The 27,737-nt window shown below is 31.8% G+C and overlaps 1 protein-coding gene and 1 long non-coding RNA gene across 2 annotated transcripts in view; one reads left to right on the plus strand and one right to left on the minus strand.

The window, feature by feature from the left end:
* The window catches only part of LOC118190209 (uncharacterized), a 101,016-nt gene extending 83,017 nt beyond the window's left edge, over positions 1-17,999 (plus strand). The window contains exon 3 of the long non-coding RNA XR_004758382.2: positions 15,559-17,999. This is a non-coding gene — a long non-coding RNA (uncharacterized LOC118190209). The remainder of the gene's footprint in view (positions 1-15,558) is intronic.
* Positions 1-27,737, minus strand: part of LOC118190198 (uncharacterized) — a 206,935-nt gene that overhangs the window by 58,324 nt on the left and 120,874 nt on the right. Inside the window, exons 4-5 of the mRNA XM_035360876.2 lie at positions 8,198-8,635; positions 3,274-3,408 (exon numbers count right to left, since the gene is read on the minus strand). Coding sequence (XP_035216767.1) covers positions 3,274-3,408; positions 8,198-8,635 — 573 coding nt within the window. The remainder of the gene's footprint in view (positions 1-3,273; positions 3,409-8,197; positions 8,636-27,737) is intronic.

A 27,737-nucleotide genomic window follows, 5' to 3' on the forward strand; every position in this document is an offset into this window, starting at 1 on the left:
AAAATTAAATGTGTTTTTTGAAAAATCATTTACATGTTCCATCTTTAAAACGCAGAGTTGTGAACACATAAATGACTGCTAATTTGTTAGTAATTTTGTAATATGCTCACAAATGATAACAAATACTGCATAATCTCAATTTTTTCCTTCTTTTCCTTATGGTGTAACGGAAATAGCGCCATCTATCAGCGAAAAGTGGAACTAAAATGAACCCATGCCTCTGCTGAATTGGGTGGGCGACTTTCTAGTCCTGTGATATGTATTTAGCGCTTAGACATGTAAAAATGCTGATTTTGCATGGTTGTTACCTCTCGCCAACTTATACGTAAGAAAGTGATGTTTTGGGTCCAAAAATTCGAAAGTGAGTTGTCAGTGAATAAGCACGAACTAGGGTACTTACAATTCGTTTTTACAAATTTTACAATGATGTCTGTATGTTTTTAACAATTATTTTGCTCCCGATAATTCTTATATCAAACTTACAAAATTTTCAGTTTTCCTTATATAAACCTTTTGTATTCGTATTAAAAATTCGTTAGATTTTGGATAAAATTAGACTACCAGAAGTGGAACTTTACTCGAAGCCCATAACAATTTTTAATGGAAAACCATATTAAAATATAATCCAAAATTTTTCAATTTTAGTGTTTAAGACTTTTATATCACAGGTAAAAATGTACTAGATTTTGGCTAAAACTGATAAACTGGAAGGAGTGCTTGAAGCTATGAAATATTCATATATTAATATAATATATATTCATATATTATGTAGTTTATGAAAAAATATATGTTCATATATTATGTAGTTTATGAAAAAATACTAAATTATAATATAATCCAAAATTTCTCAAATTTTTTATTAAAACTCATATATAATATATGGTGCATATATAAATCACTATTGAAAACAATATATTAGATTTTGTTTATATATGATAAACCAGAAGTGGTAATTTACAAGAAAGTCTTACCAGATTTTCGTGGAAGAATTAGTATAATAAGCGTTTAATCTAAAATAAGGCAGAATATATTAAGGCTATTTCTATTATATCTAAATATGATAATTATGATTTTTATAACAGCATTTTATTTGTATAATATTAAAACTATTGTAATGCGGGCATTTTACCACAAAAAGGGGGCTATTCCCTCTTGCACATTCAATGACAGGGGCTTGTGGTCCGGATTTAGCCGGAATTCTGCATTTTATACTTTCTTAAATCCAGAAATTCTTAATCTTGGAAACTGCATGCACACGCAAGAAATTCGTAAATTGCATGCACGTGTATTACTTCATTATGTACCGTCATGCAAATGATATGTACCGTGTTCATTGTATGGGCAGCTAACCTTCCTGGACAATTTTCATGAAGATTAAAACCCAGATTAATGTTTTTGATGTAGAAGCAGTGTTTAGGAAATCTGGAAAAGTTAATTCCATTAAAAAAAGAGGGAGGGAGGGTATATTGAAAAGGCAATTTATAGAATGTGCTGATTATGATATGAAAAAGAAAAAAATATCCCTTAAGAAGTCTATCTTCATCAAATTTAATGGCATTAATCTTGTTTCGTTCTGCGAAACAACACTTTCATTTCTGTGGTGAAATTAGCGGATAACATACTAAGTGTCATTTCAAAAGACGAAAATGCGTTAGATCAAGAAGTCAGAAACTGTCAAATAGTTGTCTTATATAGACACAAACAAACAAACACTGATAGAAACTTCTGGGCTGAACTATTCAGTCCAAAGGAAGTAAAAGCAAGAAAGTCGAGACTAAAATCACTGAAAAAAGACGGAAAACGGAAATACCTAGTATTGACAAAATTAATTAAATTTGTTTTTCGTTTCTTTCATGAAACCAACGTTGAATATGCATTTAATTATGTGGGTGATATTACAACAGAATGTATACCATCCTGAAACATTGATAACCTAGATGCTGTGAAATAACATTTATTCTCATTATACAAAACATTCATGATCAAAATGGCATTTTTTGATCAGAAAATTTCTCTTAGCGCCCTACTGATAAAGATTTACTGAACAGCTGGAAGTTTGCCAAAATTCTTAACATTCCATTAACTGTTCTCTCCCAGCTAGAAATTTCACTTCTCTAACTCTTGTTAACACGCATATTTCAAGTTAAAATCTAATATTTGAAGGGTTAAGTGATTTAACCATTATTGAAGGGTTAATGTTAATAGTAAATGTCTACATCAAAATGGCTTGCTTATAATACTGAAAACTTTCAAAGAATGGTAAATAACTTTGTAATATAATAGAACATAAATTAACATTCGATAAATTAAAAAAAATAACTTTTTCCTTCGGCAATAAAGTTGCTTAAAATTTTGTATGTAAACATTTCGTATTAGTATTCTGCTTTGTACGAAATTACATGAGGTATTTACTCTGAGGTAGTTTTCACGAACTTTTAAATGAAGTCAATGTTATCCCTTTATAACGAGATACAGAAGAATATAGTAAATTTGATACACTTACACTTCTTATTAAACCCTGAACCTACAGCAATCACTCTTCAGCTATAATTCGAATACCTAACGAACGCTTTTTACTGATACCTAAATACCAAGGGATATAAGTGCAGATCAAAATGAATTTATATCTGCTGATACTTTAGAAATAACATAAAAGAAAAACAAATTATGTTAGTCGTTTCAAAGTATTTAAGTATGTTATAAACAATTAATTTCCTTTAATTAAAAACCTGTCCAATAAAATACAATTTTTTAAAATAATAAACTAAGATAAGATACAAACATTTGATTACGTTGGTATAAATTTAGGAAAACCAATTTTAACCAAACTATAGAATGCATTAAAGGGTTAACAAATATTTTTTATAATTAGTGGTTATGCCAATTTATTATGTCGATCAATTCTCGGTGTATATACGTCTATCAACCCCAAATCGACCGTTAATCAATATTGACCCATTTAAATTTTCACGGCCCCCCAAGGGGTTAATACCAATCCAGCTGAGAACCACTGTTTTATAGAATTCTATAGATCTCTGAGTTAGTTTATAGGAAATTTGGCTGAATTTCTTAAGAGTTCTTAAGAAGTTTAACATCATATTTTTATAGAATTCTGTAAGACACTTTCGTACATACGTTGTAAGATGTTACAACTAAACAGTGAATTTTTGAGTTTCTTTCAAAATCATCTTCGTATTTCAGGCTCAAGTAAAATAATAATAATAATAAACAGAAATGAAGACATAACGCACGTAATGCAGAAAATTAACTTACCAACTAAATGACAACGTTTTCCTCTATAACCAGGCGAACAGCGACAGTGAAATGCATTGATTCCATCACGACAAGTAGCACCGTGTTTGCATGGGGAAGAGGCACACTCATCGATATCAATTTCACATTGTTTTCCTAGGAATGAATTGAAAAAAATCACTAAAATTATCAATAAATTACAAGCATAAAAGTGGGAAAACGATTGATTTCAAATTCGGTTAAATATCGTCCAGAATATCTAAGACATAGTTTACATTTACAAATTTTATTAGGTTTTAAACTTGTGAATTTGTCGTTGCATTAAGTAAGACTAAATACTCATCAAGATCGTCCTTTGAATTTTTTTATCCGATGTTCGAAAGATTCGATAAATAGGTTATTATTTTTTTATATGTAAAAAATGTGTTTAACGTATAACAAGCAGGAAATTGCAATTTTTTTTGTTTGTTTTTAGTATTTTATTTCACAAATATGACATAATGCATAAAATAAAATATATCCTCCAGAAAATGAAAACAAATCGCACAGGATTCTACAAAATAATAAAAATGAATTTAAAATTGTTTAATTAAAAAATTATTTTAAATTAAATGCTAAAATTAGTTTCTATTTACTTAGACCTCTCTGAATCACACTTTAATTTTTCATGTAATAAATTTAAGCAAAGAAAATATCTTTAACTGTGTAAAACATGACTTATTTTCATTTGATTAAAGCGAATCGTAATAAAATAAATTATTATTTTACTGAACCGCAAAATTTTTATACATGGAATTAAAAATGAAACGGAATTTTTCTTAAAAAATGATTGGTTAATCTTTGGATTATGGTAACTTGGCGATTTTTTGACGAAAATTTGGTGACCAACCCTGCTACAGCAACCTGCTAGTTTTGTTTTGGACGTCATTTTGTTTTCACGAAGTAAAGGCATTTTTTTTTTCTTTTTTTACTCAACATTTTTTTCAACAATCTGCTAGCCGAATTACGCTTATATTAGAACTTTTATGGAACAAAAATGCTTAATCATGACGAAGATTAGGTGCGAAATTGGGATAAAGTGCAGAATCGCCCACTGCTTGCCGCGTTTTTAAAAACAGCACATACACCCATTAGCTCCTGCCATTCTGGACTCACACTTCGAACTTATTCTCTTTTCAGCGCCCAAAGAGCAAACATCTGATGACATTCGGAACACATCAAGCAGAATGCTTGATAATCTCGGCATAAGTGTAACTTTGGTATCATCCATGTACACGTCGACCTATTTTTACTTAAAAAAACATCCCAGAATTGCACAAAAAGGGCATTGCGCAATTTTAAATTTTGCATTAAAAATTTTGCGGTTCAGTAAAATAATAATTTATTTTATTACGATTAATCTTTATTTTATTACGATCACTCTTGACTTTATCCATGTACACTGCTAAAGTCCTAGCTAGTAACCTTTATCGCCTTATCAAAATGTCGCCAAACTACCTGTTCCATATTCCAAAGATTAGCCAAAAAATGCTTTATTTGAATTACCGTTATTTTTGTAGAGTTTAAATCAATCAAAATTGTACACAAATAAATTGAATCAAAGTTGGCTTTAAAAAGGGGGGGGGGAATCCGGAGAACTGGATTTTAGCTAAATGAATTCCAGATATTTAGAATTCTACTGTATTGTTCAGTTTTCCAATTCTAATTAAAAATTAGAAATTAATTCCTATCAACCCAGAACTAAACAATAATAAATCAGTTTTTTCAAGATAAAAAATGCCGTTTATGTTTGCATCGATTTATATAAACCTGACGTAAAGAGATAGTCACTAAAGTAATCTAAAATTTCAGTTCAGCAGAATTATAACATTTCGCCTTTACCTCAATAGATGGCAGCACCAGCCTAAGCCATTCTCTTCCCATGTGAATATTTCCACACTTACATCTTTTAAAATTCAATGTTTATTTATACAAGCACATAGGAAAAATATTCCCACATTTAGGCAGCTGCCTTTTAAAATATTCTGTTAATTTTAATATGAATGGCCTTTAGTAGATATTTTGTGGAAGGTGAATTTAAAAAACAACCAAGTTTAAAATAAAAAAGACAATTTAACTCGTTATGAGCTTGCATTGAAAATTGAATGCAAAAAAGTTGCTTTCTTTTAAACAGTTCGAAATTAAAATTCTTAACTTCGTAAATTATTTAAAAAACGTTAAAGCTATAAACTACTTTTAATACTTTTTTTAAATGAATACCGAAATTCGTAGCCACGGATATAAATAAATATTTTAGTTTCAATTTTTTAACATTATTCTTCGAATTAATAATTAGACAACTAAATTTCATTCCATTCATTGTTTCGTAAATATTAGTGCTGATATACAGAATTGTACCAACGATGTTTATCATTCTGAAATGAAATGTATTCCAAGCATCTACAGGGAGCAGAATGAATTCTGAATTTGCATTTATTTAGTCGTTTTGTTTACACGTTTTTATTTTTTGATTCGCTTTGTAAAAGACTACTGCAGACTCTCAGGGTCATTAATTTTCAACACTACTGAACAGATTCAGGAAACTGTAATATCGTTAATTATTAATTGTGGCAATTATTTTATTATATCTCTATACGTTAATGAATGTTTGTAATAAAATAAATAGGTATATTTTATTTTCGAAACGACTGGCAGAAAGACAGTTATTTTCGAAAATGAATTAATTGAGAGATTCGTTGTTTACCGTTAAGTTCCCCCCCCCCCCCAATAGCGGGCTTTAAGCTTATAGGCGTTGACCACTACTAAGGCCGGAAGCGGTGACTTCTTTATTATGGAAACACCTAAAAGGCGAGCCACCGTTACCTCTTATGAAAAGACGGACAAATAACATCCATGCCTTAACCGAGATGCATATTTCACAAGTGCACATCTGTGTAGCCACCGAGGGAGTGGCTTCTAGGATGGACCAATGAGCATCCAGTAATATTTCTGTCATGTCACGTGACCTTTCGCACGCTTTAAGATTTAAGCAAGATGGTTGAAAATATTTTGCCAGGCAACTTTTTGTACAAATTTCTGCATATCGTATATTTCTTCTGAAAATTTTCATTGTGAAGTTAGATCAAATATAAGCAATTATGAAGATTTCACTACCTGGTTGAAAGAATTTGAAATAAATACAAACACATGTTGGATACTCCGCAAAAATATTCATGCGAAATATTACTTAATAAGTGATACATAAAACGATAGAAATATGTGATACACATCTGAGCCCAAATGCTATCTTTACATAACACTATGCATATGAGAAAATATTTACACCAGTTATATATGTATATAGAAATCAGCACTTTTTATTGCAGTCTATACGAAAAAGATATTCTATAATAACAGCCAATGCAGAATTTTATTGAAAGTGAACTTCATTAATTTGCATTCGTAATTCACTAATTTGCATTTAGTGTGTTAAATTTCACATTTATTAACTGCTACTCTTAAATATACTGTCTACACAAGATATACTCATAAAACAGAATGAATTTATCTATTCACAACAAATATATTCATTTTATTCACATATAACCTTTAATGTTACCAACGAATATAATCAGATCATACACAATATGTATTCTGAATCTTACACTTTCAAAATCAAAAGAATGCAAGCACTGAAATAAGAAAACACTAGATTCATTGTAACACTTCCAGTCCTTCTCAGCTCAATAAAAATTAACTAATACACATGAATTCTCTTAATGCACATTTGTTAGTAAATGCATAATATTCGAGGCTAACTGTAGCTTGAGTCATTTTCTCGGTGTAAATAGCGACAATATGCCGTAAACATCAATCCAAATATTAATGCGTGATAAAAATCGCGAAAGTGTGAAATGTCAGCAATTAATTAAACTCATAAAATGAAAGCCCTACAAGATTTTCTACTTTTATGCCGTACATTTATAACTGCGAAACAAATGCAAATTAAAACGTAAACAACATACGCTTACATGCACGAAGATTTAGCGTCACAAGACCAAAAGAAGCTCATTGGTCCATTTTCGAAACCCCTCCCTCAGTGGCTACGCTGATGTGCACTTGTGAAATATGCCACCGGCATTCGAGCCTGGGCATTTCGGTACGGTAGTCAGAGTCACTAACTACTTTCCATCTGGCGGCACCGTTAAGTCTATTTTTACATAAAATGAATCTTGTTTTTTCAGTTAATCACGATTTTATAACCCTAAAAACAAACTCGAATGACCGGTGCGCTATATTTTTCAAAAAACTATTTTAAATTAAGTAAACAGATAATATCTGAGATTAAGTTTTCACATATGCTAATTGCGGTTTCGCATTTCTTATGTAAATAAAATTTAAAGCTAAATAAATTGAGCTAAAATACTCATTTTAATTATCAGTTTTTCTGCTTTTGATATACGTATAATCGTAAATTAATCGAATATGATTATTTCATTTTATTTATATTTATAATCTAATTCCAATACCAACTATTTTTATTTATATCTACTTCCAACCGAATTCAGATTTCATAAGTAAATACGACTATATACTTATGAAAAAATTGAATTTGATTATTTGAGCAACTTGCAACTGAATCACGTTTTACTACTTAAACAACTACTCACAAAAGCACCAGCATTGAAGCTGATTATTTATATATTTACTGGCAACATCATCGAATTTGAATGCATGCCCCACTGTCAACAGAATTACCGATAAATATAGTGAAAAATCGTTCTTCGATGTATACTGTATTTTTCGAGAAATTGCAATTTTCGAAAAATGTAAGCATTCGAAATTCAGCGAGGTGGGCTGGTTCTAACAAATTATGGGATATCTCGATCATAACATGTGCTGCTGCAAATAATGCATGAACATTATGAGTCTCACGGTATTATGAAGAATTATCGACTTGACTCACCGGTGAATCCAGGGACGCACTTACACACGTAATCCACCTGAGAAGCGTTCTGGCACTTCCCCCCATTCTGGCAAGGGTCTAAGGAACAAGGGTCGAAAAACTGGCACGTCTTGCCGTAATATCCCTTCGTGCAATAACATTGATATTTATGGCTGGCCGTGCTCTCGCAACGACCACCATGTTGGCAAGGGGAAGGGCGAAGGGCGCAGGGGTTGAAGTCGCTGCAATTCATTCCCGAGAAGCCGGACAGGCAATCGCAGCGATACTTGTTGCTGGAGATGTTTCGACAAATGCCAAAGTTTTCGCAAGGACTCAAGGAGCAGGGATCAAACTTGTCGCACACTTCTCCGAAGTAACCCGTCACGCAGTCGCAGTGGTAACCTGGTTCTTCGTTAAGTACGTGGCATTCTCCATGTTGACATATATTCATTTGGCAATCTGAAAGACACAAAATAGTTTTATTAAATACCATATATGTTTATTTTAATATATTACAAACGCATATACAGATAAATGAAGCACTTTGCTTGAAAACAATTCGGGCCATTACAATTTCCTTTATACGAGTGACAAAGGAATTCACCAGGATTTTAAACTGTCTAATTTTACTCTGCCCCACCAGTGGCCGAGTGGTTAAGACAGCTTGAAAACTCGTAGTTCCAAACTAGAATGGACTTGATGCATGGTTGCTTTTCGTAGTTTTTCCCACGTGTACCAAGAATAAAAGCCAGTTTCCCTAACAAAGTCTTCCACGATGGCGCCCTCCGTTAGGCAGATAGTCCTCGTGTACTTTGCCATATTTAAATAACCTAACCTAGTTTTACATTAAAATTTATTTGTGCGTTTATGATTCACTGAGATTTAAAAGATTTAGTATGTTTCTTCAAGCAATGAAAGATGTTTTGGAATCGTTTTCACTTTAAGTCTTTGCATGTTTATTCCGCGATTTCCAAGATTTCGCTGGTTAATATACACGGAACGAAACTACTTTAATTTTTAATCTCTGAATCTGTAAAAGCAATCAACAGATTTGTCGGCCGTCTCAATCCCTCAGTAACGTAACTCCGGTACAGATGTTGGTTTAAATAAAACATTTTTTTTTGTCTAACAGTTACACATCTTGGGATACAGTTACACATCTTGCGTTTTTGTTTTTGTCGGACTGGCCTCTTAAGGCTTTGTGGCTGAATCATCGGCCGGGAGAGCTGGGGGCTTTGCTCTTGTATTAACATATTAACATCCTGTGATACAACAGAAATTAATGTCGCTTAAATAATATATGTTTTCAAGAAACTTATCTTTATAAGAAACTTTATCTTTATAACTAAAACTCCATCTTTATAACTAACGTATCTTTATAAGAAAACTCATACCACTTTATCTTTGTAAGAAAACTCATACCACTTTATCTTTATAAGAAACTTATCATCTTTATAAGAAACTTTATCTTTATAACTAACTAACTTATCTTTATAAGAAACTTATCATCTTTATAAGAAACTTTATCTTTATAACTAATCTTTATAAGAAAACTTTTACTACTTTATCTTTATTAGAAAAATCTTTCTAAGAAAACTTATCTTTATAAGAAACTTACCATCAGCCGGGGGAGCTGGAGCCTTCGCTCTTGTATTAACATATTAACACCCTCTGATATAATAGAAATGCAGCTCCATAGCAAACGGGAATAACAAAAAATATTTAAAGCATTAAAATATAAGATAAGCAAGACAAAACACGCCTATAAGCTTTGGCTCAAACTCAACTTTCGCGATCAGTTACGTCTAAAAACGCTAAAGCGGATTAAGTACTTCAAACGCTGGGATAAATTGTAGCGAACTCTCTCCATTAACTAATTTGCATCCTGGTGGGATCCGACGAAAGTAGAACATTAAAGGAAAAACGATCAGATAACTGGTTAATAAGTTTGTAAACCTTACAAACTGATTAAGGCACAGTACGAGAACGTTATTCGCCTGAGGGTAAGGATGCCTTTGTCGATGATTTTCAAACGGAAACTGACTCACATTTAAGCTAAATATGGAGGAAACCAAGAAAACATTCAGGCAGCCACACCTTTTCTCGGAATTTGAATCTCGATTGAACTACCAGTGTTCAGGGTGTCATGAACACACGGCCACTGGTAGGTTGGTTTCCCAGAGTAATGCAAAAGTAGCAGAATTCCTCGTCGCGTAATTTCCACTGGTATTGATTCTAAAGTGCTTTATTTATCTTCAAGTCTATTGTTTTACCTTTTTGTTCAGTGGTAAAGTGTTACAGACATTTATTGATCAGTAATTAAGCAGTACGTAAGTATATTTTAAAATTTTGCGATATTCATTATAATTTCTTTCGTTTAATTGTTATATTTTTTTAATTTTGAAATGTATATGGATGGAAATCAGACAAAAAATTTAGTCTAATCTTTATTTCGGTTCGAGTTTAATATCTAAAATAATATATTTTATATAAACAGAGAAAGAAGATTTGTATTTACAATTATCAAATCATTGGGAGCTATTTACTTAAAAACGCAATTTCCTGGAGAACACTGCAAAATCCAATAAAACAGAATTCGAAGCAAATGTGCAAAATGAGTCAAGTTATGAAAAATTGCTATCCAAACAAAAACTGAAGCAAAAATAAGTTGCTAAACGAGAACAGACTTTTATTAAATTACATGTTACAGGTAGACTGGTAATTTTTAATATGAAAGATTAAAACGGAAATTTATTACGTAAATGAAATGACAAAACTTCTTATTTTGCCTCGGCATAAATTATTTAGGCTGAGACATTAATTTTTGGATTATGAAAACAAAATCACCATCTGTGAACAAAAATGCATATATTATTTAAGCGACACTAAATTCACAAATATGGCGGATACAGAGTACGTTATTGAAATGGTTATTCAAACATAAATTAATTAAAATTGTTGTAAGAAAAAAATTATTGAAATTTAAAGTTATTATATTTAATTAAACAGGCTACTGAAAACTATGCATTTTAAGAGCTATTTTAAACTCACAAAATATGATAGTTATAGGGATACATTACTGACATATTGAAAATTACTAAAACTGTTATAGCGAAAGGTTATAAAAAATCTGATGCGGACACCACATGACTTCCTTGAATGGAACACTGAATTATACGCATTTTTGTTGCATTTCATCTAAATTTATTTCTTCGAATTTAATAAGAGATAGATTTCTCATTCAATTCTCACGTCGAGGTAATGCAAAAATACATAAATCCTCAAAATATTTTCTTTAAAAATTGAAAGATATAGAAAAATATACAGTTCCTATGAAAAAACAAGCAATTCGGCAAGCAGGCAAGATGGCAGATTTTTTTGGTGCACAGAACTAAAAGTTTCCTTTTGGTCTCACTTGGCAAAAAGACACTAAGGGTGAAGAAACTGACTTAATTCACTATTCTGCTAAGTTTTAAATGTAAACAAATATGGCTGTTATGGTTTGAAAAAATATGCTTAGCCGCACTTAAACATCTTTTAAATTGTTGAAAATTCTACAACCATTGCATGCAGATTAACTAAAGGCATAGAAACCTTAACCGGAAGATAAGAAAAATATAATTCAGTAATTTTTGCACAATTTACCAACATAGAAAAATTTAAAAAAAAAACTCAGCTCACTGAGCCGAGTAACAAAGTGGGTATATATATTTACATACTTTTGAAGCGGCCAATTGCAGCCAGAATGGGAAGTGCACAGCTGCGTATTATAGCAGTCCTATACACAAAATTTCAACGTTCTGAAGTTACTCGTTTTTGAGCTATGCGAGATACATACATACATACGTACAGAATAGTAAGATGTTTATTACGAACGTACGTACAGACGCCACGAAAAAAAATCTCTTCTGAATCCATTTTAAATCAGTTTTGTAATTCTTTTGGGGAAAAAGAGTCCTTTATTCTGTCTTTACGTACGGATGTTACACAAAAACATCATTAAATTGCATTCGATAGCGGTCAAAATGGATATTTTCGTTGAAATACGATACCCGGAATTTTTCGTGATTACAATACTTCGTACAAGGAAATAAAAAATAAAAGGGATATCAAGAGTGACAAATATGACAGTTACTGGGGTAAATTATCAAAATTGTTATAAGTTAATTGAAACTGTTACAAGGATTAGATATTAAAATTGGAAGTTTTAAAATATGGGACAGGTATTAGGCATTAAAATGCACTTTTAAGCAATATTATACTCCCAAATATGGCAGTTATTCGGATTAATTATTGACATTACTACAAGCAAATATTGAAAAAAGGGTACTTTTCCGTTTCGCAGGCGCAAACGATAAAGTCGCCAATAATGGTACAACTGATGTCAAACGGAATATCTTCGCTGGTAACCTTTTACGCCTCCTTTTTAAAACACAAATAGCCATTTCGTACCAGATTTATTGCTTTTTTCAATACTGGCATACAATTACAGAGAATATTTACAAAGATAATTAAATTTTATGCCCTAAGACAATTCGCGGTAATTAAGTCAATTAGATGCAATCACATCGCTCAACCGAAGGCGAAAATATAGAAAAAACAAAATCAAGAGTTAAATTCATTCATTCTAATGAGAATGCACTAGCGAAGTAAAGCACTACGGTTTTACATAATTTCTGAGTAAGCTATTAGTACGAATTGAAATAATTCTTGCATTTAAACTTTTATTCCAAATTAAGATTTAACTTGAAATTAATGTAAATAATTACTGAGAGAATTAGATTTTTGTAGCGCAGTTTACGCGAGATGAGATCAATTTAAATGATGAAACCATATTAAAATGTTTATGCCTTCAAAATAAAAAATTATTAGAACTAACATTTGTTAACATTTTTTCTGTTTATACTGTATGTTGTCGCCAACAAAGTCTGCTTGGCGACATTTGCGCCGGCGAAACGGAAAAGTACCGAAAAAAGTTATAAAGATATGTTTCTTGAAAACATATATTATTTAAGCGACATTAAATTCGTAAGTATGGAAGATATCATATAATTGAATTTTACTGAAATTTTACTGAAATTTTCTGATAATTGAATTTTACTGAAATTATTATAGGGTTAAGTTATTTAAACATAAATTTACTGAAATTATTATTATAAGAATAAGTTACTGAAAAACATGCATTCTTTAATCGATATTAAATTATATGGCAGATATAACATGCTGAAAAAGTAAATGTTATTTAAATTGCTACAAGGCTAAATTACTGAAATTGTTATAAGTTATTGAAATAAAGTTTACATAATTATTCTTTCTTGTTTGATAACTATGCCTTATTTAAGAGACAATAAATTCATAATACGGCAGTTATAGAGAAAAGATACTGAAGTTAAATGTTATTGACACTGTTACGAGAATAAATTACTGAAATTGAAATTTATTGAAATTTTTATAATGATAAGTTATTGAACTAAAGTTCACATAATTATTCTTTTTTATATGAAAGCATGCATTATTTAAGCGACAATAAATTCATATTACGCAATAGAGAAAAAATATCGAAGATGATTGTTATTGAAACTGTTACGAGAATACTAAATATTGAAATTGAATTACGAGAATACTGAAATTGAAAATTATTGAAATGTGTGTAAGTTACTGAAAAACATACATTACATAAGATACATTAAATTCACTAGCATAGGACTTGGCTTGACTTACAGTGATTACTGCAAATCTGCCTAAAAGTTGTACAGATAAGATACTGAAGCTAAATGTTGAAAATGTTATAAGAATGAGATACTGAAACTAAAGATATTGAAATTGTAGTCTGTATAAGTTACTGCAAAACATGCATTGTTTAAGCGACATTATAATGATTAGTACGGCAGTTATAGAGATAAGACAATGACACTGAATATTATTGAAACTTACAGGAATAAGGTATTGAAAACTATGCCTTATTTAAGAGATATTTAATTCGCAAATATGGCAGTTATACATCTAAATTACTGAAAATAAAGTTAATATTAATTTTCAGAGTTCGTGCAAAAAAAACCTTTATCCAAATCAATAAGTCAGAGAATAAATTAAACATCAGCGACTCATAAAATTTATTTCTAATATTCTTTGCTACGAAAGACCTTAAGGTCTATTATTATATTTTATACAATTTTCCAAGACAGAAATATGTTTTGTTAAAATTTCCGATAATGGAAGATTGATTTAATTATGGCTTCAAACACAATAATCTGCTTACAAATACAAAACACGGTTTTGATCTCACGATGAATAGCATATAAAGACAGCTCATAATCTTGGCCAACAATAGCATAATTGACGAATTTTCCAACAAAGGATAATTTATTTTCCATTTTACTAACAATGAACGATTTGCCTATATTTATAAGAAGATATTAAAGATTGGTAATTACAACAAAACATTATGAAGTTCTAATAGAACGTCTCAAAACTTTTTGATGTGTGCAACACAATTCAGAAAACAGTTTCTCCTATTTAAAATGGGGGAAAAATTATGCTGTTTTTACAAAATAACATTTAGGTTATTACAGTGACAACTTCATGCATTTTCGCAATCGCTATGTTATGTTTAGGAACAAATTTAATTAGCTTTATTTAACCATTATAATGCTATGTTTAGAACATTGCTAATTACTTGTATTTAAATGTGTTTTTCAATGTATCCCGCAGAAATGTTTCCTTGTCATAATGTAAACTAGTGAATGCATACTTTTTAGTTATTTACTTACAATATTTTAATATTTGAATAGATATTTAGAAAGAAATATTTATTTACATTATCTAAATTAAAACTATAAGAATGGTAACATTAGATATGATTTACGAAGCAATAGACTATAAAAGAAGCTAAAAACACAATTCTTATCCTATTAACCTTTAATAACAATTTCTTGTCCTATTTAAACATCAAGAAACCAAATACTGGATTATAATCACACACTTCTACATCTTTGCATGCATTTATATGCCCCCCTTTAAGATAACATTTCTGTTTCATTGAAAAGTATTTTCGCAATTACATGAATACTTGATTTGGAAAGAAGAGGTGATTTGCTATTACATTCAGACTAACATTATTTAAAATAAAAGTGTCAGTTTATGAAACAAAAATTCGATAAGATCCTCTAGTTTTCAACAATGTTGTTCGCTAATGTTGCCTTTTCAACAATGTTGCTTCAACAATTTCGCCATTTCAACAATGTTGTCTTTTGAACAATGCTGCATTTTTTATTATCTAAAACTTTATAACAAAGCGCACAGTCGTATGTTTTTGGGCAATTTTGTTTGAGATGGGGATTTCAAAACTGATTATTCACAAATAATGTTATGTTTCTTTTCAGATTTTAATTTCAAGACGAGAAAAGTCAACAGTCTTCTTTAGTAATGTGATGAGAAGAGCGATTGGAGCGAAGCTTTGTAGAAAAATTCAAAATGTGCATTTGCTGGGAACCGGAATCATTTACTGGAGTTGGAATCTTTTGAATTACTGAACTGATATGCTGATCATTACACCACAAAAGCATAAGACAGAAATACCTTGGATGTTTCGCCGAATCTTACATGACGGACGTTTTGATGTGACCTGTGATTTGCTTATTATCCTCAACAAAAAATCGAATGCTTCGCACAACTAGCATGCTTTAACAAGATCCAAAACTTTTGATGTTCATCTATTGATTGAGTCTCAGTTATAATTCAGTTAAAAATTTATTATCCATTTAATGATAAATCAGAGAATTAAATAAGAGTGGGAAAAACACAATAAGTTTTGGAGTTTTCCAAAAGGTTATTTATATCTTATTTATTTTTATACTGGAATATTATTGAAATGTATAGACACAAAATGTATATTTTGGTATGCATCGACTGGAAATCTAAACTTGATTCAGGAAGATAGAACATTTAAATTGAGTTTAATGTGAATTAGTACAATATTTTTATTATTTTATTTTAATAGGAATATTTTCAATCAGTACGTCGTCTAGAACCTGGGTCTTCCAAATTTTCAAGAATAACGTAATTGTCGAGTATGAGTTTAAAACCTGATATAAAAAAAAGGCATCTGTTTGCTTCTCATTATAATTTAATGTCTGGATGCATACTACGTTTGGTAATTTGCTATTTGAAAACTGAGTCGTGAAAACACGTTAAAAAATTCGAACTCGTAATTTTTATAATCAGAAATAACTACATTTACACATGCACAGAATTACTCAGTAACTGCCATGTTACTGAGTATTTTCGAGTATATATAATATTTTAATAAATATAAATAGTAGATTTTTTGAACGTTCCAAAATTAAAAACAATATGAAATCATAAAAATATTTCTTTTCTTAGTAAAAAGTTTAACTGTTGTTGCTGTGTAACAGAATCAAGTTTTAATGTTTGAAATAATTTTTTTAAAAAGAAGCAGATAAACAACTGAAAGTATTTACGTATTAAAGCAACCACCTTAGTATAAGTCGCCAAATTTTCAGAATATGCGATACTTTGGCAACCATGCTCACAAGAATCCTGCACTCAACCAACGCCGCCATTTAAATATGCATTCTTTTTTGTTAAATTCCAAATTCCGCAGAGATTCATAAACACATCGTAGAAATCGCAACTGGAGTTTTCACAAAGCTAAGCACGTACAAATTTTAACGATTGTCCAAAACGCGCTTTTCCAGATTCATTATTTTGCAGTAGTGTCAACAATATGCTCAAATTTACAATGCAGTTTGAAGAATTATTATAAACATCACAGCCTTTCTGTTCGAAATGCTTATTTTAGATCTTCAACTTTCAGAGAAAAGCCAATAAATTACCTCTAACTTACTCAAAGGGAAGCAAAACAAAGCCGAAACATGTCATTTCTGTTTGCCATAAAACTTCAGTTACCGATTCATTTAATTCTGCAGCATGTTATCTTTGCATTACCAACGCTAGCTTTTCCTCTAAACAAAAGAATATATCAGTTTGTTCAAATGGTTAAGATATTAAAGTATCCCCAGAAAGGAGGTTAAACCTATTACACAATGCCCAGAATATTTCTCCGGAATTTTATGCCTTCTAAAACAAATAGGATTCACCCGAAGATAGTGGGGGAAAACGAAATTAAAAACAAACAGCTGTGGAGTATACGGAAACTTCCACGGAAGTGATTTAATTTAGTATCTATCTATACGTCAATATTGACCAGACGTGTTTTGTTACCGGTTAATCAAAAAGATAATATACTATTAGTGTAATTAACGGTTGCTGCTTATTATCGAATTATTAAGGAGGATGTAATTAAACTCCCCCCCCACACACAAGCAGCGATGTATAGCAAAAGGGGACACGGCCATGAGATGTGACATTTACATGCTAATCTTTGTGTTCATATTGAAGAAACTATTATACTTTCAGGTAAGAAAGTGCTTTTATAATTACATCAGTTTAAGGGGAGGTTGAAGACTAGACTTGCTTAATAAATGGCAAAATTCAGTTCTTATTTAGCATTAATTTTAAGTAACTTCGAAAAGGTATTACCTATAAAAAGCTCAATGCTTTTGGAGAAGCAAACTACATGATATGTCTTTGCAAAGAACTGTTGAGGAGACAGATTATTAAGACTCCCACATGATTAAGGTAGAACACAGGAGTTGATGATTTCCGGAGAGTGCTTTAGCCACCTGGGCAAATAGTCCCTGTGGTTTTGGGTATACAGTTAGTCACAAAAGTCTGCGCACAGACTAAATTTTAAATTAAAAAAACACTTAAAGCATAGAAAAATGTATTTTAATCATTGCATTTTTATTCTTCTATTAGCTAAAATTGTAAGCTTAAATAAAAAGTAAATAATATCAGTGTAATACTTTTTACATTTTTTCAAAAATATATTTTGTTAAAAAAAACTCAGAAATTCCCTCCAATAAGTCTGCGTACACTTTAAAAAAAAGCAAAACATAAGTTTTTTACATTACTTCAATACTTTGTAGGATATCCTTTATTCTTCAAAACAGCTTGCAGTCGTCTGGGCATTGACTGAACTAGTTTTTCAGTGTCATCCGACGTAAATTTCGCCCATTATTCCTGCAATTTACTAATTAGCTTATTTCGCGACGTAATATTGTGTTTTCTAATTCGTTTCTCCAATTTTGCCCACAAATGTTCGATTGGATTGAGGTCTGGTAACTGTGGAGGAGTACGCAACTGTCTTGGAGTGTGATAGAGGAGATATTCCTTCACAGTTTTAGCTGTATGTTTCGGGTCGTTGTCTTGCTGGAAAGTAAAGGTATTAGAAAGTTTTAAATTTCGGGCACTGTCTCGTAGATATTTCTTCAGGATATCCAGGTAAACATACTTATCCCTGACTTTATCAATAATGTGAAAATTTCCAACTCCTTTCGACGACATACACCCCCATACCATCACACCGCCAACTCCATGTTTGGCAGTTGGATTTAAATTTCTCAGATTCAGTTCCTGGTTTCCTGGTTTTCTCCATACAATAGGGTCGCCATTAACTTTAAATATTGTAAATTTACTTTCATCTGACCAAATTACATTGTTCCAGAAGTCCTGCGAAGAGTTTAAATATGTTTTGGCAAAAGCAATTCTTTTCTTTCTATTTGTCTCGGAAATGTATGGCTTAGACCTTAGCGTCCATGATAATCGGACTTTCGCAGCACATTTCGTACAGTTTCAGGAGAAATTTCCTTGTTGCTAGTTAAAAAAATGTCTTTTGCAATGCTTGCAGCAGAAAGTTTAGGATTTTGTTTAATTCGTAAAAGAATTTTTCTTTCTTCTCTCTGCGTTAGCTTCTTCGGTCTCCCACATCTTGGTTTTACAGCAAGACTACCAGTGTCAAGATAGTTTTGAATAACTCTTTGCACACTAGAAAATGGTTTTTCAATGGTTTTTATCAATATAACTAAGAGTTTTACCTTCATCTCTCAATTTGATAATTAGTTGTCTCGTAACTAAAGGAATTTCTTTATTGGTTGTCATTTTCGTCAAAGAAAATAGAAATAGCAATTTCCAACCAACGTGAAATTTGCTTCGGAAGTCAATGACCTTGAAAGTGTAACCTTCTTTGCATTCTCAAGTTTGAAGTTTAAAAGTTAGATAAGAAATCCCCTGCCTCCTTCGCGTTGTACGCAAACTTTATTGGCTTTGATTTCTGGCCACTTATCTTTTAAAAATTAGTGTGCATAAATTATTAGATATAAAAATATTACAGTTAAATAATTTCAAAGTCCCTTATTGAAACTAAATATTTATAAAATAAAACTTTAAGAAACTACCCTTTTCGCACCTTAAAATTTGGATTTGATATTACTTTTCTTGATGTACGCAGACTTTATTGACTAACTGTATGTGAAAATAAGGCGAACAAAAACTTCGCGCGTGAAACAGAGCGAAAAGGAAAATTCGCCAAGCAAAATATTGCGGGCGGGGGGAAAGAAAAAGATACGTATTTACTTCTACGTCGCTAATTTTTGACAACATATATGTACAATCGATATATATGTTAAAATATGTAAAGAAAATTCTGACTTGAGCTTGAAACAGTCCCTTAATTCTTCAATTTTATTTAGTTATTTTCCCTTTCCATGACGCTGGTTACATAGATAACTTGCAACCGAAACTGAAACAAACAATATCGAAATATCATCGGAACTTGAACTCATATCGAACTGACAGTATTCAGCCGTCTTATCCGTTTTGTCCGCTGTTTGGTTCCTTCCACTTTTACTTTAATACTGATATATTATAATAAAACGGGATCTGTCTTGAAATCATGATGCCAAATCGAAAATTACAACCTTTTATGTTCTTAATTAAATGCAAGTTCTATATTAGTAAAATATGAGTGACGAGACTACGAGCTAGGTTTGCTTACTTCACGAACGCATCCCTTCTCTTATGCAGATGGCTGTTGTGTAATTTATCGTAATCGAATCCAGTCCTATTAGTAGGCCTACAAGCGATCGACCAAGTGGCTAAAACCGCTAGATATTGGTAGTTCTATCCAAATTAAAATCTTGGTGCATGGGTAGTTTTCTTTATGTGTAACGTAAGTAGTGAGTAATTTATCCACTATTAACATAAATACCAGCCAGTTTCACTTAGAAAATCTTCTACGAAGGCAGACCTCCTTTCAGGCAGATAGCCATAGTGTACTTTGAGCAAAATAATCCTAGTTCGATACAGCCTATTAGCAAAATCCGTTTTATTAAAATTGCTTTTAATTTTCATACACACAGCCTATGTTAAAATAAAGATTCTTATGTTACAAAAGCAGTTAGTTTTGACTTATTTCACGTATGTTGAAGAACTGACAGACTGTATCGATGTTTAGACTATGAATTATTTGAAAATTACTAAACTGCTCAACGACTACAAAATTACCAGGTAAAGAAGTGCTTTCTGTTATGAAATAAACAAATCATTTGTTGTATGCGTTAAATAGCCGAAATAGCTGCCTCCACATAGAGATATTGCCGATGAATGAAATGTAGCTGTCAGTGAGTTAGCTCAGCTATTGGTGGCATTGAAGCAGTTCCAGCAACTTTCATCAAGAAAAGTATCTTTTACACCTTTTCCGGTATTCTGTAGAACTATTGTTTTGTTACTGATTTTCCCGCTTGTATGAAAGTCATAAAGCATCACATTTTCGAATGCTGTAATCATAATTATATAATCTCAGGCCCAATGACAAAAACCTTCCAAAAGTGCGTCAAAAATTGCTACATCCAAATATCATGTACCCTGATACTCTACAGTAGCAAGCAAAGTGCTTGGAACACTGCACCAATCGTCGATTGGTTAAGACCACTGAAGAATGTCAACCCGGGATTTATCCAGGGAAGCATGTTTTGTTTTCCCCATGTGTTAACTTGAATACGAACCAGTTTACCATCAAAAATCCTCCCCGAAAGCATCTTCTGCCAAGGCAGATAACCTTTTCATGCTTTGCCGTATTCAAATAGCGTAGTTTAACAGCGGAGTTCTTTTGATTCTTCCAACTACCACTTACTGAAAACTAAATAGTCTTCCTGCTTCTAACTGATGCAAAATCTCTTTCTTTTAAACTCAGTTTTAAACGAAAACAGCAAATTGTTGAGATAGCACGTAATTTTTAGATTGAATCTTTCCAGTAGCTTCTGTTTCTTCAATCAACCTTCAACAAAATGAAAACTAGGTGACGTTTAAGTAGCAGCGAGCGTGCAATTTAAGAAGAGAGCTTTGCCAGTGCACCCGAAAATAAGACTGATTTTTTGGGCTGTCCATCTGTCTGCCAATCTGATTTTGTTGAGCGATTTCTTGTATTTGCTAGTGGTAAGGTTTAGCGATCTCGGGTAAATAGTTTGTTTATACATTGAAGCTATTTGTTACGTTGTGCCTATTTAAACATCAATCATCTCGCAAATAGCGGTAAAGTTTTGTTCAATTTTAGTTGTACCTATAAGACGTAGCATTAAAAAGTTTTAGCTTTTTTCAACCTTTTCTTTATTTTGTGTAAAAGTTTTGGTAAATGGGAAGATGCTAATTCACACGAACAGACTGCTAATTAAACACAGTTCAATTTTAATAGTAATTAGTCTTAATTTTACAACTTCTCGCATCATATGATTTCATCATTCTCTACCTTGTTTTTCAAGTCATTCTTTCATGTGAAATGGTAAATGTGTAGTTCATTCGTATTGTTAAAAACGAGATATTTGAAATATTTTGGTCTTTCCAATTTTTTAATTATTATTTTTGTCGGGAATAGGGCTAAAACTCAGAACGCATGTGAGGACAACTACTTTGTATGCTTACATACAAAACTGGCCAATGTGATTGGCATAGTGGTTAGCGTTGCCGGTTGTCACATCGCTGGGCCCGAATTCGAATCCTGGGAAAAGCTTGGATCATTGAAAGCATAAGTTTGTCGTGGCATGAGGGCACTTAAAATACATGGCGAACCGAAAGTTCTTTCGAGTGTTTGGGCAGTAAGGAAGGGGGATGGCAGACCTTTGAACCTGTACATCAAGAAATTCGCCATCAAATTTCGAACGGAACTAGTCAAAAAAGTCATACCGTCATCTATCAGGTACACATGCTGAAGACATACGCAGTCCTGCATCCCCGTTACGATAAAATTCGTCTATTTGTTCTGCTGGTTATTGTCAGGCAAGTAAGATAAGTCACAACAACGATATGTAAAATTCAGTCGACTCATCAGTTACGTGATTGAGTAACAAATGTTTATGTACAAACACTTAATGCTTGCAAAGATAAATTTTAATAACCTGCCATTGGGCGAACAGATTAGATTGCTGAGCCCTAACTTCCAATCCCGGGGAACTAGCTAGATGTACGGACATTTTGCTTTTTGTATTATATATATCATAAATATGAGCAAGTGTTTCATAAAAAGTCTTCCACGAAGGCATTCTTCCCTTATGCGGTTAACCTTCTCATGCTTTGCTTAAATTAAACAGCTAATTAACAAACTGAACTTATTCTGTTTGTCTCATTTAGCTTAACGAATGCAAGTTTTTGATGCTTGTAATGAGTTTTGCTGAGTTGTACGCCCTTAGCGTATTAAGCAAATGCCGGAGGAACTAGTGGATAATTGTTATAAACCAAGCGATGGAATTTCTGCACTTTCGACCCTTTCACGTTACAAACTTCACGCTCTGAGCCTGCTCATCATCGCTTCCTGAGGCGCTGCCATTTCATCTGGTGAGTAGGCACTTTTGTCATAACTTATTTCCCCTTCAGAAACAAACTATTTTGAGGAATTACTAATTTCCAGGTAGAAACGGTGATAAACCTTCGTGGCATGCCCGGCATGTGTTTGGCGGCGGTCATTTGCACTTTTGAATCGCCGCCACCGCTCTCATTAATCACTTCGAACACAATGTCGCCAATTTGGCGACGTAATGAATATGATGAACGACTTGCGCTAAAATTGAAGGAGTTAGTTCGTTAAGTCGAATAAGAGCGTCCAGCGGAATTTCTTTTCAAAATATCCTCGCCGCTTAATGCGCGGGTTTGTAGAAAGGGGGTCGACTGCTTATAAATGTCGGTATTAAATTTCCAGATTCTTGTTCAGAGCACTGGAAATTTCATTCGTTGTCATGGAAATGTTCTGTAAAATAAAAAATATCCAATTTAATACAGTCATTAATTTTACGAATTTGTAAATTTATTCTCGAATAATCTGAAAGAGATTAATGATTGCGTTTGAAGCTGCATTCCATGCTGGGGAAGCATATACTAATTTTGGCCGATTCTGGTATTCCTTATGAATCATTTTAATAGAAGCCCATAGATCTCTATAGAAATTCCTATAGAATGTTACTGATAATACTCTATAGCTTCTATATAAAATTTTCTACTAATTTCCAAAATTTTCTCAGAGCAGAATTCTAAAGAAATATTGCTTGGCGAAATCCTATGGAATTTTTTATAAAGCATTTACAAAGTGGTATTTTATAGATATTTGCAAAGTTTTTAAACTAATCAAAGCAAATTTTTCAAATTCTGATGTAATATATGAGAAAAAGGAAAACTAAAAACTTTTGATTTCTAAACGTTGAATTATTTTTAACGAACACTTTTGCCTTTTTTTTTGAATTTGTGTAAACCCGCCAGCTTTGAGCACTGATAGTTCGGTTCGAGATTTGAGTTCCGCGAACGGGCTGGCTGCATGGGCGTTTTCGTGGTTTTCCCCTTGTGTAACGTGCATAAGAGTCATTTTGCATTAGAATGTCCTCCAAGAAGGCATCCCTCCTCTTAGGGTTATAGCCCTCGAGACTTTGCTGTAACCACATAAAACAAACTGAATTTATGTAACATCTGCTGCAGTATTTGAATAATATCGGTTATATAATCTAAAACTTAAGTTTTTCAAATAGTATTTCTTTTTCTTTAGATGGTTTTTTGAAATTAAAACGATATTGAAATTTTTTATTAGAAAAAAGTCACAGTCACATCCGCTAGGAAAGTTTTTGTTTCTTTCCTTCCACCATGTCATATATCATTTCAGATATTTTTGACAGGTTAAAAATTCTATTCAGAAATAAAAATTTAATTCACTCTTTTTGATTTCAAAAGAATGTGTTGGATCTTTCAAAATTAGGGACTTTTGTTCACCTTCATTTTCCTTCATTCCTCCGATGTCCCCCTTGAAAACTATGGGCATGACTCATTCATCTGATGCGTCTTTGGGACTGATATCTGTCGGATATCGTCTCAATATCCACCTGATATTATAATATTAATATTACTATGTATTCTCATTGGAATATGGATTTATTTTATTGTTTGTTTTGTTTATTTATGTGATTATGGTAAAGCAGCCTCCATGGCTATCTGCTTAAAGGAAGGCATGTCTTCGTGGAGGATTTTCTAAGGAAAACTGGCTCGTATGCACCTTACACATGGGGAAAACCACGAAAACGCCCGTGCAGCCAGCCCGTTCGCGGGATTCGAACCTCGGACCGAACGACCAGTGTTCATCGACTTTAACGCTCGGCCGCTGGTGGACCGGATTTATTTTAAATAAATAATATTGTGATAGTTACCAGTAATATACACATTACTACTTTTAATTTCTTATGTTCTTACGCCAGCTACATTCTTCGATAATTAAATTACTCGCATAATTTTCTCCTCTCGGTTTTGGACGATAAAAATAAGTTAAAGAAAAGGAAAAATTACGCTAGGAAATACAGTCATAAATGGAGAAATTAAGATACTTATCTCGGAATACAGCAGAGGAGGAGGGGAGTTGCATTAAGTCTGACATATAAGTCTTCTACAATTACGAAGTTCAAATTGGCTACAGACTTGAGCATGTTATTTCAACATGCTTTATTGAAGAATTTTCCATTTTCTTCGTTGATAAATTCACGAACGGTTGGCAACTTCAGATCCTTGTGTAGAACAGCATTTTTGACGTATAATAAGGTGCATCAGTAATAATCCTAAGAAAATTATTCCGGAACCTCTAAAGAATGAGAATGCACCTGTCAAGAGCATTTGCCCAGGCAGGAGAAGCGCACGTAATTATCGGCCTAATTGCTGAGAAGAATCATCACTCATTATTCAAACGCGCTTATGTAGCAAATTTTTACGACATCATTTTCAACACCACGTAAACAGGAAACTACAGATATCTAACAGTTATTATAATTCAGAAAAATATTTCTACGGTGCTCTTGAATGTCATATGGATTGCGATCAGAGGATCTATTATGATGTCATTTCAAATTATTAATAGTCGATACACAACTAAAATAATAATAACAACAAGAAATAACACAATAGCAATGGAACTAAAAACAATAATAATAAATTAATAACTATATGATTCTGTAACAGTGATAATAATCTTTTGGCAATAATTTTCCATTTTAAGCACTGACACGGAAATATTCTAATTAGATGCATTCCCTTTCACTTCTATATTTGATTTTTATGATCCAGTTTCATTGTCTGTCTAAATAAAAAGGAGATATTTTAGTTCAGCCTAGTGAATTAATTATCATGATTATATTAACGAGTAGAACAGATTAAAACGCTAATTAATGTTGGTGGTGTGTAAAAAGAATATACTAAGAATGAGAACTAGGAAATGAGTCGTATAATTGAATAAATCTAGTCGGGCGGCGGTTGCTTATGCGTGTATGAGGTTGTTCTATTGTAGTACTTGTTATTTTTAAACATGCTTTCGGCAAACTTATGAATATTTTGTTTAATTTATTAAAATGCGTATTAAATTATTTAGATAAAGTAATTCGATTATCTTACATCAAATTACACACAATACTTTTACGTGTTTTCAAAATATTTGCCTAAAACTTTTAATTCACATTATGTAGAAATAAAATGGCACCTTAACGAAAATGCCATAGAATTTTATAAAATATCAAACGTTAAATTTTTTAAGAATCTTTTAGAATTATGGCCCTATTCTTTAAATACTAGGCGCAATGCCCTAGTCTCGGTGAGGGAGGGGGAAGACCTTTTCATAATACGTCTTTAAAATGTTTAAATCTGCGTTGTGGAAGGGCTGAAAGAAAAGATTCACAACATGATTCACATCGTTAATGAAAATGATATTTAATTTGAAAATTTAAAACTGAAGGAAGTGGAACTGCTTGGAGATCGGAGTAAAGAATCTCAGAAGTAATGAAAATAATTGAAAATAATAATACTTTTCTGCTAATGGTAAACTATTTTTAATTAATACTGAAACAGTTATTCAAAAGTTAATTTTGTGGAGTTTCCAGACTAATACCCGAATAGACAGAACATCATAAAACGATCTACGCAGACCGCTACAACTCTTAGTAGGGAAAACAAAAATCTTCTGCACACCGTGGTCTTCCTAAGAGAAAATATATCAAACGGGACCCTGTATCTAACAACATTAGGTCAAGACTTCTATAGTGTTATATAAATTTTTAGATATTTCTATAAAATTATGTATAGAGATTCTATACAGATATGTTTAGGTATTCCACAGAGTGCTGTAGTGAGGTTCTATAAAATGCGTATCTAATGGTCCCACATATAGAATCTTATATAATACCGACAGAAATAACGAATACAAATCTACTGAAAATATTAGAAACAGTTTATAGAAAACGTTCCCATAATTATAAAGAATTCTAAATTAGTTTCCTTATTTTAATTTTCTATAAAACTCCTTTAAAGATTTTGACTATTTAAAAGCATTATAAAATGAACAAAATTTTTTGGGGGGGATTAAAAAAATGAATTAAATTTTCATTTTTAATAGAATTTTTAGCTTCTTTGAAATGATCTACGGCATGGAGGAAAGGGATATTAAAAACTTTCAGAACGTATGGAAGTTTTTTTTTTACTCAAGATTTTGATTAATTGTAATAAAAAAAATCACATAATTTTGATTTAAAAAATATTTAAATAAAATTATTTTAGTAATAGTTAAGTTCAATTAGAATTAAGAAACCAGTTCTGTTATTATGGATTCATTTACAAAAATTAAAAGCATTCGTTTCAGAATTTAAAATCTTGTAACTAACGACATAAATCTAACCTTTTAATTAATTTTGTTATTTAAACTGATTTTATGCTTTTGCAAGATTTATTTTTTGTATTATATGTCTGCTTTAGAGTGGCACAACATCCTGCTCGCGAACGAGTCTAGATTTACTCTGGAAGCAGATATTAAGCGTGTAAGGGTCTGGAGAGATAGATCAAAGTAGAACCAGATCGGCTAAATAATAAATTTCGGCTAAATAATAAATTTCTGCTGTAGAAATGACATTTCAAATGCAATATATTCAGCTACATAATATAATGCCATTAAAATATTATTAGGCATTATATGTAACATACGAAACGTTTGCCGTTACTTGAGAATGAGTTTGCTATGGTTTTGACGTTAGAAATCCCATTTAACCAGTTCCAAATGTTACCGTTCGCGTGATGTGAGATCCTTATTTTTCAAACTATAACTGCTTAGCAAACCGAAAGATCTAAAAGCAATAAATGCACTTCT

This window comes from Stegodyphus dumicola, chromosome 10 (assembly GCF_044657685.1).
Source record: "Stegodyphus dumicola isolate Sdum_Otavi_A_Nest chromosome 10, ASM4465768v1".
Taxonomy (NCBI): Eukaryota; Metazoa; Arthropoda; class Arachnida; order Araneae; family Eresidae; genus Stegodyphus; species Stegodyphus dumicola.